Source organism: Bufo bufo, chromosome 5 (genome assembly GCF_905171765.1).
Source record: "Bufo bufo chromosome 5, aBufBuf1.1, whole genome shotgun sequence".
NCBI lineage: Eukaryota > Metazoa > Chordata > Amphibia > Anura > Bufonidae > Bufo > Bufo bufo.
This window is the reverse complement of record NC_053393.1, coordinates 209,886,599-209,907,424: the sequence shown is the minus strand read 5'-3', so window position 1 is coordinate 209,907,424 and position 20,826 is coordinate 209,886,599. Positions and strand designations below refer to the sequence as shown.

Sequence of the window (20,826 nt, the reverse complement as noted above, 5' to 3'; positions counted from 1 at the left end):
GATGGGGGAGGGTGGATGGTTGTGATAGACTACCCTAAAAAGATGTGTTTTTAGGGAGTGCCTAAAACTGTGTAAGTTGGGAATTAACTTAACTGCTTGCGGTAGGGTGTTCCCAGGAGTGGACTGGCCATAGAACCTACAGGGAAACTTCCTGGTGGGCTGATGCCCAGGGGGCCACTTGAGCCCTCCTCATGGCCACCAGCTGGAGAAGTACTGTTCTAAAGTTCCCACAGTTAATTAATGCTTGGGGCGTCAAGCACTTATGTACTTGGCCAGATGCTGAAGTTTCCCTCCCAACTCCTGAATTCAACTGTATTACTATCCGCAGGCAACTGGAGTAGGAAGATGGAACATGGAAGCTGGCACTGGCCACCACAGGGGACAGATTTTTGGGTGGTATTTTGTGCTGCTGGGGCATTATTTCGTGACACACAGTGGTATTTTGCTCTGCTGGAGAAGTATTTTGTGCCGCAATATGGTATTGCCAGCCCCACCTACTTGTGTTGGCCCTGCCTTTTGTCAATTTGGACCCACCTGCTACATGGGAACACTTTTAATTTTTTTTCCAGGGTCACTTTAAGTTCCCCCCTGGGCATTCCAGAGCAGCTGGGGAGAAGTCTTGAAGATGGGCCTAAGAGGTTCGGATTATGGAGGATGTTAGCCATAAATCATTTGCAGAGAGTAGAGCACGGGTAGGGTGGTAGACAGAGATGAGGAGGAGATGTAGGGGTGTGCAGGACTGTGGAGGGCTTTGTGGGTGAGAATGAGCAGTTTAAATGGAACCCTGGGATGATGGGAGTTCAAGTTGTACAACAGCTGGAGAGCCACAGGTTGGAGATCACTGCTCTATGCAATAAATATGGATATGTAGCATTTTTATCACAGTAGGGTTTGACAACATAACTTGAAATATATATGATGGGTTCATAATCAACATGAATAGTTAAAATGTGCTTCAACAGCAGCGTGATGTATAAAGCAAACTACGTAAAAAATACTATAAAATGGACCCTTATTTTAATAATACAGCAGCCAACATTTCTGGAAAATCTTAGAAGGAACATAAAGTGCTAATTATGTGCTTTTGTGAATTAATAGGCCAATCTGGCTTTCCATATGTTCAAAAAATAAGATTAATGACTTTAAGGTCAGCGTGCTAACTGTCAAGCAGTTTTCCTGACCTCCAGCATATAAACTGCACACTGTAGATCCCGCCATACCAGGTAATGATGACATATTAGCTTTGGCGCAATAATACTCATATGTTTGCTTTGACAAATGATCACAAATGGACACACTGGTTCAATTATTGGACATAAGAATGTCAGGTGGACAGAGCAATACTGGGAACAGAAGGTCTATGGTGCGTGGCCGTCTCAGGGAACACTAGCAGGATTGTGTTTGTCTCACAGCTGTTTCTTAGTGTGCAGGGTTTGGAAAATAAAGTCTCGTGTCCTGGCAGAGAAAAGTAATGTGCTACAAGCATAAAATAACATACAAATGCTGATATTGTATGGCTCCAGATATACAGTATGTGCACAGTAAAATATGATCATAACATTATATTTAAAAACTATAAGGTTGCTTTCACACTTGCCTTTTTGATCCAGTTTTTAATGCATCAAAACTGCATCAAAACCATACGTGTGAAAGAACCTTCTTCAGTCGTTCTCTTTTTTAGCAGGAGCCTTCCAGCAATTCAGTGCAGAAGCTGTAGAGGCATCTAAATCTCGAAATCTTTGTCCTCCAGGTATGAAAAGTGACTAAAACGGTAATTAAGATATGTCCTGAAAAGGATCGATTTTTACCTATGCTGCTTATTTGCTTCATTGTGAAGTAAAGATACTTTTAAGCTTCATTCACACGTCAGTATTTAGGTCAGTGATTTCCATCAGTGATTGTGAGCCAAAACCAGGAGTGGAGCCTCCACCGACATAAGGTAGAAGGGAAAGATCTGCACCTGTTCTGTGATTAGAGTCGCACCTGGTTTGGGCTCAAAATCACTGATGGAAATCACCGACGTGTGAATGAGGCATTATTCCATATGCAAATAAGCAGTTAAGTGCACCCCTGCTCCTCCTGCTTCCTCTGCCAGCCTCTCCCTCTTGATTTGCCGTGCCAGACGAGATGACTATGCAGGAACCTGGTACTGTCAAGAAGGAGAGAGAGGGGCTGGCAATGGAAGCAGAAAGAGCAAGGGTTCACAGAGTGGCTTGGGCGTGCCCTCCGTGCACTTAACTGCTGAATTACATATGGATTAAAAATATATTTCTACAGAATTAAGCAGCAGATTGTGAAAGGTCTCATAACATTCAGCTGAGCTAGCCCTACAATACATTGTGCCTGATTTAACAGAGAATTATCTGACGACAGACTCCCTTTAATTAAAACTTCTTTAAAGGGACACTACCTTCACATAGTAACAGCTTATAAGTGTATATTCTATGTATTATTTTACAAAAAAACAAGTGGATGATTTTCTGGATATAATATTTTGAAATTACTCCATGTATTCTACTTCCTGTCCTGGTTCTTAACTTCCTCATTCGTCTGGACTTTTAGCATGACAAACAGCCTCGCTTGACTTTCTCAGTCAGACCATCCACTGTGACCAGACAGATAAGTGGGATGAGTGGCTGAATTGTCACACTTTACACTGGTAAGTGCAATTCTCTGTGAGCTTCGTGATCTATTCTAGGCTTATCAAGAGAGCAATAGGGCAGTCATTTTGTCATCATAATTCTACTACTATACTATTTTACTACAAGATAAAAGCTTTTCCTTGCAGCAGCAGTAAACTTACAATGGGTTTTATATATATATATATATATATATATATATATATATATATATATGATTTATCCCACTGGGCTGACTGCTAAAGAAGAAGGACTATATTTAATTAGCGATGGCCAGTACTGACAAAAGAAAAAAAGAAAAAGCCCAAAAAGTCTTTATAAAGTAGTTTTCTATGAATACTGAGTATGCCCCTTTCTGACAGAAGTAAAGTTTGGTATCGTTTTCTAGTACCTTTTGCTATCAGAAATAAGGATAAAGGCTGATAGAGGCTGTAAAAAAATCACTTACCATTCAAGATGGTTTTCCACAAATGCAGACATTGGGCTGATCTGCACCGTGTATGTGTCATTTGCTGAATATTCAAATAGGCCGTAATATGGATTGAAGAGCTCTTGGGAAAGAAGGAAGAAAAACTCTCTTGAAGGTCCACTGTAGTCCAGCCTGGAATAAAAGAAATCCTCTTAAAAGAACCCATAACTTGAATTCAATGCTTTCTGGTACAGAATGCCATTGAGATGGTACCTTTCTAAGTGACCTGCTCACTTTTGCTACATTATTTCACAAGCGTATACAGTAGACAATGAATATCTTGGAGGGGTTCGCAATGCCATATGTGAAACCAGTTACTGTACTGGTCACACTTGTGAGTATGCAAAGGGCACAGAGAGGGAAACAAATGGTTTAGGATTGGCATACTCTTCCTTCTACTGGTTTTGTGTTGGAGAGGGAACTGTTGCTGTTGTTGATGGTATACAGTACTTTGAAGAACTAGAGTGACACAGATAACAAAGGTGATTTGAAGTTGGTGGACAGTAACCATAGCTAATTAAAAGCACACTAAAACATATGATATAAATGCAATGCATAAATATAATGTTCTGTTCACAAAAACAATAAATAACAAGACCATGTAACAATGATTTCATTTGGCCAATTGTTACATGAAAGCTGTTATGAATCTACTAACTAAAGTGCTTTATTAGGGTGGAGTCACACTCAGCTTTTTGTGGCAGCTTCTGATGCACTATTTGAGCCACAGCCAGAGGCAGATCCAGCAGGTAGGAGAAGAAGTTTTTATTTTATTTGAAATAAAAAAAACTCCCTATGTAGGACCTGTCATCACACCTGACATGTCTGTTTTAGTAACTACTTGCATTCCCCGTGGAATAACAATTACCTAGTTACATAATTACATAGTTAATACGGTTGAAAAAAGACACAAGTTCAACCAAGGGATAGGTGGGGACGCGAATCCCAGAAGGAAGTGAGACTCTGATTTCTACACATTTTCATAAGCATTAATGTCATTTACTTTTAAGAATTCATCTAAACCCTTTTTAAAACTGTCCACTGTTCCTACTGTGACCACGTCCAGAGGAAGTCTATTCCACAACTTCACCGTTCTTACAGTAAAGAAGCTATGACACTTCTGGAGACTGAACTTTTACTTCTCAAGTTGGAGGCAGTGCCCCCTTGTCTTTTGAGGGCATTTGACATGGAACAGTTTTCCACTGTATTTTTTTGTATGGCCCATTTATATATTTGTATAGGTTAATCATTTCCCTTCTTAGACATCTCTTCTCAAGACTAAATAAATGTAATTCTTTTAATCTTTTTTCATAACGAAGACCCTCCATTCCCCTAATCAGTTTAGTCGCTCTCCTCTGTACTTTTTCCAGCTGCAGAGCGTCCTTTCTATAGACTGGTGCCCAGAACTGAACTGCATATTCCAGATGAAGTCACACCAACGCTTTGTAAAGTCGTAATATTACATCCCTGCCCTGCAAGTCCATGCCTCGTTTAATGCATGACAGTATCCTGGTGGCCTTAGAAGCAGCTGATTGACATTGTATGCTGTTATTTATCTACCATCTACAAGGACACCCAAATCATTCTCTATAAGTGACTCTCCCAGTGTTACATCACCTAGGACATATGATGCACAGAGATTATTACTACCAAGATACAGAACTTTACATTTATCCACATTGAACCTCATTTGCCAAGTTGATGCCCAATCAAGTCAGTTTGTATTTAATACACATCTTCCATAGACTGCACAGTACTACAATGCTTAGTGTCATCTGCAAAAATAGAAATGGTGCTATTAATCCCGTTCTTGATATAATTAATAAATAAATTAAATAATAGAGGACCTAGCACTGGACCTTGGGGTACACCACTTATAACCCGGGACCATTCTTAATAGGAGTCATTAACCACAACTCTTTGGTAACGGTCCTTCAGGAAGTTTTCAATCCAATTACAAACTATACTTTCCAAGCCTATAGACCTTATTTTACCCATTAAAAGTCTGCCCTACCTCCTCTAAGGGCGTTGTCCAAGTGAACCCCTCGATCTTCACAGTACCCCTGATGGTGGGGATAGACTTTCCCGAGGGGAACACCAGGTCGCTACCTTTTGAAGAGGATAGGCACACAAGGCAGCTGGTCCAGGCGGACCAGGAGGTACCTGAGAAAGGTACCAGAGGTACAGGCGTTGTCAGCAGGCTGAGTCATTACCAGGAGCAACAGTGCAGGACTGAAGCATGAGGCAGAGGCAAAGTCAGACAGGCAATAAGTCAGGGCAGGCGGGACAGATACAGGTCAGGCAATCTAGATCGGCAACAGGAGAGTCAAGTCAAGCAGGCAGGGATCAAACAGGTAGCAGAGTCCAAGAACACAAGCAGATATCAGGAACCTTAGCAGGACACAAGAACCTTGACACTGAGGCATCTGGGAAGAGGGCTGAGCCACTTATATATGTGCAGGAGGGCTAGGGTTGGTTGGCGAGGTCACATGATCCAACCCATAAAACACAGGAAGTGACGCGCGCATCCCTTAAAGGGGTTATCCGAGTTATGGGAAAAAAAATTAAAACCTCATAAAATTCATCAGGACATACATATACATTGGTTAAGCTTGATTTCTTAAGAGAGAAACCCATACCTACACCTTTTCATGGTTCTGTCATTGCTTTGTTTACATGCTGAAGTACAATGCTGAGGGGGCATATAAGAACAATGCCTGAGCTCTCCCTCATGAATATTTGTGGGCGTGAACAATCTGACCTTCCCCTCACCCTGCTCTGCACAACCTAAGTTTGCATTAAAAAAAACAGTCACATGATCATCTCCTAGCTCACACAGGCAGATCTTCCTGTCACATTGCAGATGCAGCTACGGCTCGGATGCAGCTACGGCTCTATCTATAAGATGGACATATAGCTGTATCTAAGCTATTGCTGTATCTAAGCTATCACTGATTCTAAGCTATTGCTGTATCTAAGCTATCGCTGTATCTAAGCTACCCCTGCATCTAAGCTATTGCTGTATCTAAGCTACCGCTGATTCTAAGCTACAGCTGATTCTAAGCTATCGCTATATCTAAGCTACAGCTGTATCTAAGCTATCGCTGTATCTAAGCTACAGCTGTATCTAAGCTATCGCTGTATCTAAGCTACAGCTGTATCTAAGCTACAGCTGTATCTAAGCTAATGCTGTATCTAAGCTATAGATTAGATAAAGATATATCTTGGATGCAGATATAGATATAGCTATAGCTATATCTAAGCTATGTGATGGACAATTATTTCCTTTTTTTCCCCAGGGGTGGTATTAACAGTATAATTGGGGGGCCAGGGCTGTAATAACAATCCCTAGACGCGGGAGGGGAACGTGTAAACTGGCCCAAGTGAGGGAAGGAGCCAGACACATACCCTGCTGCTGGTGCTGCTGCTGGAGAAAATCTATCACCTCGGCTCTGGTAAGTATCGCACATGAGCGATCGCTTACCATCACCGAGGCTGTGTGAGGAGAGGGAGAGAGGGGCGGGCACCAAAGGCTCTGACGTCTCGTTTACAGAGCCGGGCCACTCCCTCAAGCAGGGAGAAGCTTGTAAACGAGACGTCAGTGCCTGAGCAGGGTTGATGACGTCGGGGGTCACATGACCCAAATGTGAACTGGCTAAACAGAGCAAAATAGCTAATGTAAGTGATTTCCAAAATAGTTTAATATAATACTATAAGAGTTATTAGCATAAATGTATTTAACTCGGATAACCCCTTTAAGGAAATGCTGCAGGAAACAAGCAGCAAGCATGCTGTGGCCAGGGCTGAAAGGAAACACTGGCGGCAGATCACCGCTGAACATGGCGCCCGGGACCGCGGCGGTAAGCAGGGGAACAGTGGCGTACAGTAGCTGCTGTTACAAGGGACAGTATCAAAAGCCTTTGCAAAATCCAGAAACACTACATCCACAGCCGCCCCTCTATCCAGGCTTCTACTCACCTCCTCATAAAAACAAATCAGGTAAGTCTGACAACTTCTGTCCTTGGTAAACCCATGTTGGTTATCATTTATAATATTATTTACAGTCACATACTCCTGTATATAGTCCCTTAAGAGTCCTTCAAACATTTTTCCCACAACAGAAGTTAAAGTAACTGGTCTATAATTACCTGTGGAGGACCTAGATAATTTTTTGAATATGAGCACCACATTTGCCTTGCGCCAAACACTTGGCACTGTACCAGTTCCATAGAAGTCGCTACAGGGGGATTATTCCTTGCCCCCCCCCCCCCCCCCGCTGATTCCCCTTTAAAACGCAGGTACGCCGCCGCTAGTGCAACCAGGGCCATCTTTAACGCAGGGCAAAAGGGGCAGCTGCCCCGGGCCCAGTTGCTCCTGGGGGGCCCAAGGCTGCTGCCTCTTGAGCCCCGCTGGCCACTCGTGATGTGGGGGCGGAGGCAGGGCACAGGGAGATGAGCTCTTCCATTGTGGAAGCGCTCATCTCCATAGTCATCTGTATCGCCGTCCTCAGGACAGCGATACAGATGGAAGTGTTGCTGCAGGGCAGGGGAGCGAGAGGCGTCTCCCTTCCCTGTTCCTCTGATAGGCTGTAGGCCTAGTGCCTGCAGCCTATCAGAGGCCGGTGCAGGTGGCACAATGAAGTCATCGCGCCGCCTGAGCTGTACAGCGCGGGACACAGCATCGCTGCCAGCCTGATAGAGGTAAGTGTTTTGTATATGGTACTACTACTGGCACATCATTGGGGAGCATCTATGGGGGCACCTGTTACTGGCACATGATTTGGGGGCATCTTTGGGGGAACCTGTTACTGAAACATGATTGGGGGCATCTATTGGTGCACCTGTTACTGGCACATGATTGGGGGGCATCTATGGGGGCACTTGTTACTGGCACATGATTGGGGGGCATGTATTGAGGCACTTGCTATTGGCACATGATTGGAGGGCATCTATGGGGGAAACTGTTACTGGAACATGATTGGGGGGCATCTACGGGGGCAATTGTTACTGGCACATGATTGGGAGGCATCTATGGGGCAGTTGTTACTGGCACATGATTGGATTGGGGGGCACTGTGGGGGCATCTATGGGACACTTACTGGCATATTATTGGTGGCACTTTTTACTGGCACATTATTGGGTGGCACTATGGGGGCATCTATGGGGGCACTTCTTACCGGCACTATATTGGGGGCACTATGGGGGCATCTACTGAGGCCACAAATAAGGGGTATTTTATATGGTGGAAGGGCTGAGAGGAACACTATGGGGGCTTCTACTGAGGCCACAAAGAAGGGGTATTTTATATGGGGGGCTCTGCATGGGGCACATTATGGTGGGTACTATGGGGAAGGGGAAAGAGGAGTACTATGGGTTCCAATATGGGGGGCACTGAGAAGGAGTATTTTATACTTGAAAATTATGGGACACTGAGGGCATCTACTGGGGCACTATATATGGGGCATTTTATACTGGTACATTATGGGGGCACTAGGAAGAAGGGGGAGAGGAGCACTATGGGGGCATTTACTGGGGGCACTATATAGGGATATTTTATACTGGCACATTATGGGGGCACTAGGAAGAAGGGGGGAGGAGCACTATGGGGCATTTACTAGGGGCACTATATAGGGGTATTTTATACTGGCACATTATGGGGGCACTATGGGGACATTAGCTCAACTGGGGGCATTAAAAGGGGGTATTTTTTGCACTGGCACATTATTAGGAGAATTATTACTACTGGGGGGCATTATGATGGGTTTTATTACTACTGGGGGTCTATGGGGAACATGATTTCTAGCATGGGCTTTATGGGAGCATTATTACTTCTGGGGCACAGTGGGGACATGTTGGGGGCACTGTAGGAGCACTATTACTACCATGTGTGCTCTAGCAGAGAATAATTCCTATTGGTGGGACTTTTGGGAGCACTATTACTGTGGTGGCACCTTGGCACAGTATCAGCTTACCACAATTATTTTTAGGCAAAGTTATGTTTACACTATTAGTGTCAGGTGCACTATTTTCTGGGCGCAGTTATTTTAGGGCGCTGTGTGCCAATAATTATTGAGGGGCACTATCTGCATGGTACTACTATTATCAGGGGGGTTATACTAGCTAAACGTAGTAGTTCTGCTGTCTATAGCATGTCTCTGCATGCTGTCTGTGTTTTAATGAATGCCACACCCCTTGCTTCAGGTGTTTCTTGTTGGTAAACTACCTTTCCCATAAGTAGACGCTTCTCACTCTTGGAGGTGCGGTTTATAGATTTTATTCCTGCCTTCTTACTAGCTGGTCGGTTTTACTCTGTGGTGCTTCTGGAGTTGCCAGTTTTCTACTTTCAGATAAGTCTTGTGTGTTCTTATTGTTTTGTGTTTTTTATATTCCCTGTTGTTTGTATCTGGGCCTAAGACAGAGACTTCCATTCGTCCATCTGGGGAGGAATGGGTTGTCTCTGGTCCTAACCTCATTCCAGGGCATTATAGGGATATAAGGGCCTAGGTATACAGCATATGAATATTCCTACCTCCAAGGTCTATTCATATTGATAGGTAGCCAAGGCCCGGATTAGGGATGTTTAGGAAGTGACCTGTTTCTTCCCTAGTTTCCAGGCCCAGTTACTGTTCCCCTTCCCTCGTGTGTTTAGTGTGGAGTTGTTTTCCCACACTGATCGTGACAAGTGGCCACTCATCATTATTAAAGTTTACTACTCTACGAGGTGTGTGGATTTTGTTTTGTGTGTGTGTGTTGTGGTGGAGGGCGTGATAGCATGCTAGGGTGTGGGAAGACGGGATCCAGGGGGGCTGCTATTGGCTTGGAGGGAGAGGGCAGCACTGCCATTAGCTGCCTGTGTATTTCAGCCTAGCAGGGCCTGCAGAGGCAGAAAGCAATGCGGCTTGGGGATTTAACATCAGGAAACATCGTTGCTTAAAACTATAAAGAAAAGTTTTCGAGAGTGTTTCTCTCTTTCTCAGGTCTGAAGCAATACTGAGGAAGAAAGGAAAACTCTTGAAAGCTTGTCTTTTAAGTATTAGGTTAGTACAATAAAAAGGTTTCCCTGCATACCGCAATACTCTCGTATTTTGTAATTTTATTTATATATATACTTTTTTTTTTTTAAGTAGTATGATTAAGTGGTGAAAATTATTAGTGCCCCCCCATTTTTGACTGTGGTATCTTATGTGCCCCCCTATATATTGTTCCTAGAATCGCCACTGACCAGTTCCTAGAGAATCTTTAAAAATTATAAACAGGGGCACATCAATGAATGAACTGATCTCTTTAAGAACTCTTGGGTGTAATCCATCTGGACCCGGAGCCTTGTTCACATTTACCTTATTTAACTTGTCTTGGACCATATCTACAGTTATCCAATTGAGTATATCACTGGATGTACTTACAGCTCCAGCACCACAGATATCAGCTCCTTTCTCATCTTGTGTATATACAGAGCTAAAAAAACCATTAAGTAACTCTGCCTTTTCCTTATCTTCAGTGACTAACCCCCCTTTACCAATTCTAGAGCATCTTTTCACATAACTGTGTTGTGCCATTCCTCTGATATTGCTACTACAGGTTTATGCATGAACTAACTGCCAGCACTCTGTAATAAAGGTCCATCTGGGAGTAACCAGGTAACCAGTTGGACAAGGAAGGGGGGGGGGGGGGGGGAGGGAGTGTTCCTGCACAGTCTGACACTATCCAGTCAATGTTGTCAATGGCAGACTCAGCAGGGACACCCCCCAACTAGTAACGCCCAGATGGACATTTCTCGTAGACTGCAATTCATTCCTAAAATGCTATCAGTAACAATAGAGGAATGGCACAACATAAAGTATAAATGCTCGAGAACTGTTACATGGGGAATGCAAGTAGTGACTGAAAGAAACATGTTAGGGGAGGTGGCTGGTCCTCTTTTAGATCTAGTGGAGTAATATCTTTGGGATTGTTGGGCTGTACATAGAGTCCATGTTCTGCATAGACAGCACAAGTATCCATTGACTTTAATTGCGTTTATTCACACATCACTGGTTTCCACTGGCCGTGAGTCCTTGGAAAAACAAAGGAAACGTGCTCTACTTTGGTCTGAGATGCGGACTAAACACTCCCATTGCAATCTATGGATCTGTGAAAACTACTGACAGAACTCGGATGGCATCTCTGTCCTGTCAATGGTTTTCACTGACCATTGGTAAGAGATGCTCCGGAAAAAACATTTTTCAGGCTAGCAGTACATAAGGAATACGGATGACATGCAGACCATCCACAGATCCTTCATTGATATCTGTCATGTCATCACTGAAATAATTGTGTGAAATAGGCCCAAGGTCTCTTTCTAGCGCACATGTTAAATGAGTCAGATCAAGTTGGCCCTGCAAGCAACCCACCTCCCATGCCCTGCCTACTTTTTGGAAAAGTTATGATTCTCACCCCCAGACCACATATATATCATATAAGTGAGCCTTCTATTTGTATGTGCCTATACACCTCCCTTATTCTGGCCATGGCTGAATGAGATGTGCAGGAATCTGACAATCAATGGTGCAGGTTTACTACTTCTATCTAGTTAGACAGTGTAAACTTAAGGCCCCTTTACATTGCCCGATGTTCGGACATATCTCTAAAAAGCTTTCATACAAACGCTTGTTAGCAATAAATTACAGGTGTTCATCAGGGAAATAGAATTGTTTGTGCCGTCACCTAAATCATTGTTTGCCGGAAGCAGATCTTTCTGCATGTAAATGCAGCCGTCTCCTCCACTGACGAGCAGGTGATTGACGGAAAGGAACGCTTCCTTCCCCAACAATCGTCTGCTAAATTGAGCAGTGTAAAGGGGCCTTACTTTGCACCAGAATTTTGCTCCAAAATTTGGCATTTTAAACTATGACCTTTTCCAAAAAATCATACCCGTTTCCTGCTAAGCCACACTCCCTTTTCGGAAGAGCTGGAAAAAGTGTCTGAAACACTTAAAAAGTTTGGTCCTGATTTCATTCCTAATACTCATCCAAATATATTTTTATCAGAGCAGCTAATAAGGAATTCAAACACTATATAAAACATATTTCATATAATCTACATATAAACAGTTCACATTAATAAGTTTTGCACTTTCTGACTTACAGTCTCCTTAAATGTGCTCTGCACTTACCCTTCTTCCCCTACAAAGGTGATGTATAGTTTGTTTCTTTGAAGCTCTTTGCGTGAGTATGCCATAACTTGGTTAAATGTGCCTTCCAAAAGATGATCACGGCGTATAATAAGCCTATAAAAAAATGAAAAGAAAAACTTTCAATCACTTTGTGAGAATTGTAGAGCACAACAAAGGCCTGCAAGAACCCATGGGTATTAATATGAAAAACAATACAAACAACCTACAAAAGCTCATGAATATTAGATGAAAAATAATACTAATAAGAGAACAGGAAGAATAGAAATGGTAACTCTGTTCATAGACCTAAGGGAACATCCATTTCCCGGAACCCATGTATGAATGTTCTGAAATGTAAAAAATGTAGTCGTGCAGCAAGTTACTTCAGCATAAGTGCACCTGTTTAAAATACACCCTTATTACACCTATGTCCATGACCACTTATGACCATAGCCCTGATCACACAAGTAACCAGTCAGTCTTAATTCATACACGTTCAGTCATAATTTTACAGATGAAATATAGATCTAATTGTGTTAAAAAGACAGGCACTCTAACAAATAGGTCTCACATGGAAAAGAGAATTTTTGTGTAACTTCTATAATATTTATTGTAATAGAAAATGGAGATAAAATAAAAAACACATATAAAAATCACCTAAGAATCACATAAATCTTAAAATATCAACTATAAAATATAAAAATGAGAGTATCCCAATAGATATTCCCTATGGATAGTCTGCTCTTTTTTGTCAGCAGTGATTTGTCTGACAAATGGTCATCTAATATCGATGGTTTCCATAAGGGTATATTGTTCGCAGGATAAGTAGGGTTAGTCTCTTGTGTCGGGGTGTCTGTCTTCAATTAATGAGAATAGTTTTGCATCTTAGGGTTCTTGTTTATGATTAGAAGGATTAGAAAAATTCATCATTCATCCCCAAAAAAAGACGTAGTAGTAGAGCTGACCATTCTTCCCAGACACCGCAGCACTGTGTGTTCAAGATTTGCATATGATACATACACTTTTGAGATAGAGTCTTATGTATTATATACATAAATATGTAGTTGAGGTAGGGTTTTATAGGTCAAATTCATGCAATGGACTTTTCTTGTCTTTCCCCTTCAAATGTCACTGTGTGTTCAGCGTTTGCATATGACACATACACTATTAAGGTAGAGTCTTATATATTACATGCGTACATGTGTAGTTAAAATGAAGTTTTATAAGTAGAATTCATGCAATGCACTTTTCTTGTTTCCCCTTCGTGTATCGCTGATGGAGTAATGTGGCATCAAGACAATAGAGTAGTGTATATTATCGCGTTACTCACTGTTTGACGATCCTCCCGTGGCGTCCCACGTGGAGGGACTCTCCTGGTTTACTGTGAGTATTTTTTCAGCGAGATGCAATCAAGCGGGTCCGACCATAGGTCTTGATGCGCTATGTGTCAGCGTCGGTCTCGATGTGCTGTGTGTTAGTGTCTTGTGTTCACCGCTCCGTCTTGATGCGCTGTATGTTCATGTCTCGTGTACTCCGTTCCAAGTCTCGCGAGACTTGACCTTTAGTATTCAGTATACGATTGTCTTTAATCCTTGGTATTTCTGAAGCGCTTCAGAATTTTCAAAACTGTCGGATGGTTAAAAGTCCATCGTTGGCCAGGTATTTATGAATGAAAGTTGCCTGCTAGGCGCGTTTCGGGGTATCCTTTCCCCTTCCTCAGTAGCTAATTTCACTCTTTACATTTCCGGCCATTTATATCCTAAGCTGGTGTATGTGAAAAACAGGGGTGACATTTTCGGATCCATTTCTTGTTTTTGTTTCCATAAAGGCGTCCTTGTGGTTTCCATGCATTTTTTTAATGCATGGATGCGTTTTTTTGTATATATGCTTTTTTTGCATATAGTTGCTGGATAGTTATATGATCCTATCCTATAAATAAATAACTCATCAAACCTATAGAAATGCATAAAATATATAAAAATATGAAAAAATATGAAAAATTACGAATAAAAAGGTATAAAAAAAAAAAGACGACAAACATGAAGAAAGGCCTAATAATCTTTCTAAATTTTGCTTTAGTGGTATAGCCTTATCTCTGTGAAAATAGAGTAAGTGTGTGTATATATATATATATATATATATATATATATATATTCTAAGAGTTCATCATAGACAGTCTTTTGATATATCCGGTCTGCGTTAATAATACAGGTGATTGGTTCTTTGAAATAACAAAATGTTCCCATATACAAAAATTACTATATATAAAAAATCCTTTATTCACAAAAAGATTCCTACATGCGAAATATTCCCATACATAAAAAGTATTGTCCCATACATCTATCTCGGAGACATCCATTTACTCTAAGGAAGTTAACGTGTATCGTGTTTGATAAGTGTGGCAAAAGGGGGGGGCAGAGACATCGCAGTGCTGATAGACAGCCGGACATGCGATCTCCCGTCAGCGGGGGGCGTCCATCCCCAATTCATAAAAATCCAAATATTTCTATTTCAGCGTTCAGTCCAGCTGACAAAAGGCTTCCAAAGTCGTAGATGCGTCTAGATTCTGCCCTCAACATTTTTTCAATATGATTGCCTCCCCTCCAGTGCTTGTCTATCCCTTCCAGCGCTACAAAAATGAGGCCCTTATGGTCGTTGTTGTGGAAATCTTTAAAATGTTTGGATAATGAGTGATTCTCATATCCATTTTTTATGTTAGTTAAGTGTTCTGATATTCTGACTTTTAAGGGTCTTTTTGTCCTCCCAATGTACTGTTTTTGACACGGGCATTGGATTAGATAGATGACGCTGGAGTTGCATGTCAGAAAGTGTTTTATTTCTAGAGTGAAGGAGTTTTGTGTGGAGGAGATTTTATTAGTTCTTTTTGGGAAAGTGGTACTTCTACATCCAATACATTTTCCACATTTAAAAAATCCATTCATATTTAACCAGTTATGTGTTGAAGGTACTCTTTTGTTTTTATATTTTACAGAAGGGGCCACTTTTAGACCCATATTTGGTTCTTTGGTAAACATGATGCGTGGTGAGGTGGGAATCAGGGGTCCTATTACTTTATCCTTTAGGACAGTGTTTCCCAACCAGTGTGCCTCCAGCTGTTGCGAAACTACAACTCCCAGCATGCCCACACAGCCAAAGGCTGTCCGGGCATGCTGGGAGTTGTAGTTTTGCAACAGCTGGAGGCACACTGGTTGGTAAACACTGCTTTAGGATATAATGCCAATGTAGTTTAATAATGTGTTCTATTTGTTTAGACTGTACATTGTATGGCAAAATTAGCCGTAAATCTGTTTCTTTTTGAACCTCGTTTGTTTGATTTCTGGTGAAAAAAAATGATTTTCTTACCATATCCCTTACTTTGTTTAGTGTATTCTCTATGATTTTTTTTAGGGTACTCATCTTCAAATTTGTCTTTTTGAGTGCAGTTTCTCTTAATTCGACGGAACTGGCCATAGGGAATATTCAAGATCCATCTTGGCAGATGGCAATTTGAAAACAAAATTAAGCTATTTTTTGCAGTAGGTTTTTGGTAAGTATTGCAAATATATTTATTGTCCTTTATGGTAATTTGTAGATCCAAAAAGGCTCTCTTTTTTGTTTATGTTAGATGTAAAAGATAAATTGCATTGATTATTGTTAATTTCCTCTATGAATATTTTTAGCTCATTTTCTCCTTTTTGCCAGATAAATATAATGTCGTCTATGTATCTTTGCCATAGTACCAGGTCTATCCCCAGCTTGGGAAGAATGATCAGTCTCTACTACTACGTCTTTTTGGGAGATGAATATTACATTTTTCTAATCCTTCTAATCATAAACAAGAACCTTAAGACACAAAACTATTCTCATTAATTGAAGACAGACACCCCGACACAAGAGACTAACCCTACTAAACCTGCGAACAATATACCCTTATGGAAACCATCGATATTATATTACCATTTGTCAGACAAATCACTGCTGACAAAAAAGAGCAGACTATCCATAGGGAATATCTATTGGGATACTCTCATTCTTATATTTTATAGTTGATATTTTAAGATTTATGCGAATCTTAGGTGATTTTTTATATGTGTTTTTTATTTTATCTCCATTTTCTATTACAATAAATATTATAGAAGTTACACAAAAATGATATTTCCATGTGAGCCCTATTTGCCTGTCTTTTTAACACAATTACGTACAATTTGGAAAGGGTGATTCTATAGACAAGAGCACCTTACCAGGGTGATCAAAAGTGAGCCGTTTTCTGATTTGTTATATATGAAATATAGATAAAACCATAATCTACACAAAAAATTAATTAACACATTATCTTGTATAGAGTCTGAGATACAGTCCATATTATAATCCAGTGCTGTATTAGATTTTGGAGGTTGCTCTAAGTACATGTTTGCACAGTACAATTTTTACATGGATTGTAGCAAGTAATCTGCAAATAAGTCTGCATAAAATTTTCCCACTGACTGCACCTCACTGAATTTAAAAGGGAAATCTTTGCTTTAGGCCTCTTGCGCACGAACGTTGTGCATCCGTTCCGTGCATTGGGGACCGCAATTTGCGGTCCCGAATGCACAGGCAACGTCCGTGCGGCAGCCGGGACAGATCGAGACCCATTCAACATGAATGGGTCCGTGATCCGTCCGCACCGCAAAAAATCTAAAGTTATATTTTTTGCGGTGCGGAGGCACGGATAGAAACACCACAGAAGCACTCCGTAGTGCTTCCGTGGGGTTCCGATCCGTGCTTCCGTTCCGCTTCTCCGTGATGGCAGACACATTCAAGTAAATGGTTCTGCATCTGTGATGCGGAGTGCACACGTGTCGGTGCCCGTGTATTGCGGACAAGAGCACTTTTTTCCATTCGGCATAATGGAAACCAGACGGATCCGTTATGCTTGCCCATAGACTTCTAATATGATGGAAAGCAAAACGAAATGCCTTTTAAAGGCTTCCGTTTTGCATTCTGTCATAATAGAAGTCTATGGGCAGCATAACGGATCCGTCTTGGTTTACTTTATGCAGGACTGGACTCCTGCATTATGGGAACCAGGACGGATCCGTTATGCTGCCCATAGACTTGTATTATGAAGGATCAAAACGAAATGTCTCTTAACCCCTTCTGCCCAGGCCATTTTTTTAAAATCTGACATGTGTCACTTTATATGGTAATATCTTTGTAACACTTTTATTTATCCAAGCCATTCTGAGATTGTTTTCTCGTGACACATTGTATGTCATAAATTTGAGTCAATATATTTCACCGTTATCTATGAAAAAAAAAGAATTTACCAAAAAATTTAAAAAATTCTCAATTTTCAAAATTTTTATTTCTCTGCTTTTAAAACAGAAAGTGATACCTCATAAAATATTTATTACTTAACAACCCCCATATGTCTAATTTATGTTGGCATTATTTTGCAAATGTCATTTTTTAGGGACGTTAGAAGGCTTAGAATTTTAGAAGCAATTCTTAGAATTTTTAAGAAAATTTCCAAAACCCACCTTTTAAGGACCAGTTCAGGTCTGAAGTCACTTTGTGGGGCTTACATAGTGGAAACCCCCCATGATATGAAAACACAATGAAGTTCCAGCACTCACGATTTTTGGTAGCTAAAATCTTCGTCTTTTATTCAGGCAGTAGACAAAATAGACAGGACATCCACCCACAAGTGTAGCAACCTTAAAAACCCCCCATAAATGACCCCATTGTAGAAACTACACCGCTCAAGTTACTCAAAACCGATTTTACAAACTTTGTTAACCCTTTATTTATTACGCTGATTCTGCCATTTACAGAAACACCCCACATGTGGTCGTAAACTGATGTAAGGGCACACGGCACGGCGCAGAAGAAAAGGAGCACCATATGGTTTTTGGAAGGCAGATTTTGCTGGACTGGTTTTTAGATGCCATGTCCCATTTGAAGCACCCCTGATGTACCCTTACAGTAGAAACTCCCAAAAACTCACCCCATTTTGTAAACTAGGGGATAAGGTGGCAGTTTTATTGGTACTATTTTGGGGTATATATGATTTTTAATTGCTCTATATTAAGTTTTTTGTGAGGCTGTTGTGGTACAGTTTTTATTTTTATTTTTTTACAACATTCATCTGACAGGGTAGATCATGTGTTATTTTTAAAAGAGCAGGTTGTTATACACGCAATGATATCAAAAATGTCTACTTTGTTTGTTTGTTTGTTTCAGTTTTACATAATAAAGCATTTTTGAAAAAAAAATTATGTTTTTGTGTCTCCATTTTCTGAACGCCTTAATTTTTTTTATTTTTCTGCTGATCGTCTTGTGCAGGGGCTCGTTTTTTGCAGGAAGAGTTGACATTTTTATTGGTACCATTTTTGGGTACATATGATTTTTTGATCATTCATTATTACACTTTATGGGGCAAGGTGACCAAAAAATGTGTAATTTTGGCAGAGTTTTTATTTATTTATTTTTACAGCGTTCACCTGAGGGGTTAGGTCATGTGTATTCTTGTATACTTTTTCTTATTTATTTAAGTTTTACACAATAATAGCATTTTTTAAACCAAAAAAAGATCTTTTAGTATCTCCATAGTCTGAGAACCATAGCTTTTTTATTTTTTTACAGATTATCTTAGGTAGGTCTAATTTTTTGCAGGATGAGGTGATGGTTTGATTGGCACTAATTTGGGTGGCATATGCCTTTTTAATCTCTTGGTTCTGCACTTTATGTGATGTTAGGTCACAAAAATGGCTTTTTTGGCACTGTTTTTATTTTTTTTACGGTGTTCAGCTGAGGGGTTAGGTCATGTGACATTTTTATAGAGCTGGTTGTTACGGACACAGCAATACCTAATATGTATACATTTATTTATTTATTTCACTTTAACACAATAGCATATTTGAAACAAAAAAATTATGTTTTAGTGTCTCCATGTTCTGAGAGCTATAGTTTTTTTGTTTTTTTTGTGATTTTTTTATATAGGGGCTCATTTTTTGCGGGATGAGGTTAGGGTATTATTGGTACCATTTTGTGGGACATACACCTTTTTGATTGCTTGATGTTGCACTTTTTGTGATGTAAGGTGACAAAAATGGCTTTTTGTGACACAGTTTTTATGGTGTTTATCGGACGGGGTGGATCATGTGATATATTTATAGACAAGTGAAGTGGAGGGCGGCACAATCAAACACGCACAGAATCGATGTGGAGCGGTCAGTACAAGTAACAAGGCTGGTGAGGAGATAAGCACTCGGCGGTGCGCGGCTGAGGCAGTAGATACAAAGTAACAAACTCCGGTAAGTAGAAAATGAACAGCGGCACTCACCAATGTGCGTTCACAGACAGCAGCTTTATTCCATGAGACTAAGGCAAGGGGCAGACAGTTCAAGCACGCAACTAACAGCGGCGGCCGTTTCGCGCTAACTGCGCTTCGTCAGGCTGTGCGTCACTGCGTGCTTGCCTCAATGCTCCTTTTAAACCCAGGTGCTGGGTTTCTGTCATGATATCAGACAAATCAAAATCGCACCTGAGCAGGAAAAAAACTGCATTACATCAGATACAAACAAACGATGAACAAGCAATACAACAGGGACATGTATATAAGCATACCATGCACACTTGTTTAGACGAACTTAATAAAAAACAAACTTTGGAAGCTTGCTTAAAGAAATGGGCTGAGGTCATTTCTGTCATTCAGCCCAAGTTCCCCTAGCGCTTGTGTGCGCAAGACCCACCTAGCTTCCCTCTGCAGGAGGAGGCGGTGTCTGCATTGGCAGGATGGTTACCAATTGGTATCCCTGGATGTGGAAAGCCTCTACACCCGCATCCCACATGATGCGGGTGTAGAGGCGGTCCTCGACATCGTGGCCAATTTGGGCAAGAGTCAGATATACTGTGGGTTCATCGGTGAAGCACTGGAGTTTATCCTAACCAACAACGTGTTCCAGTTTGGGTCTGATTGGTACAGGCAAAAACTGGGTACGGCCATGGGGACCCCCGTCTCCTGTACGTTCGCTAACATGTACCTCGCTAGGTTTGAGGATAGATTTATCTATTCCACTATGAACCCGTATGTGTCTAAATTGAAAACGTATCTACGCTTTGTAGATGACGTGTTCATAGCACCTGGGTTTAAAAGGAGCATTGAGGCAAGCACGCAGTGACGCACAGCCTGACGAAGCGCAGTTAGCGCGAAACGGCCGCCGCTGTTAGTTGCGTGCTTGAACTGTCTGCCCCTTGCCTTAGTCTCATGCAATAAAGCTGCTGTCTGTGAACGCACATTGGTGAGTGCCGCTGTTCATTTTCTACTTACCGGAGGATATATTTATAGAGCCCGATGCTACGGACGCGGTGATACCAAATGTGTGTTTTTTCAGATTTTTTTTTAAATTATAAAATCAGGGTAAAGGGGCTTTTTTTTCCCTTTTTTTCCTTGAAACTTTATTTATTTTTATTAAAAACACTTTCTGATCCCTTTCTGCAATGCATTGCAATACATCTGTATTGTAATGCATTGCCTGTTATAGTATTACACAGAGTAATACATTAACAGGTTGCCTAGGAGAC

The 20,826-nt window shown here is 41.1% G+C and overlaps 1 protein-coding gene across 1 annotated transcript in view; it reads right to left on the bottom strand.

The window, feature by feature from the left end:
- HECW1 (HECT, C2 and WW domain containing E3 ubiquitin protein ligase 1) overlaps positions 1-20,826 on the bottom strand; it is a 213,578-nt gene that overhangs the window by 18,096 nt on the left and 174,656 nt on the right. The window contains exons 20-21 of the mRNA XM_040432459.1: positions 12,259-12,372; positions 3,088-3,240 (exon numbers count right to left, since the gene is read on the bottom strand). Coding sequence (XP_040288393.1) covers positions 3,088-3,240; positions 12,259-12,372 — 267 coding nt within the window. The remainder of the gene's footprint in view (positions 1-3,087; positions 3,241-12,258; positions 12,373-20,826) is intronic.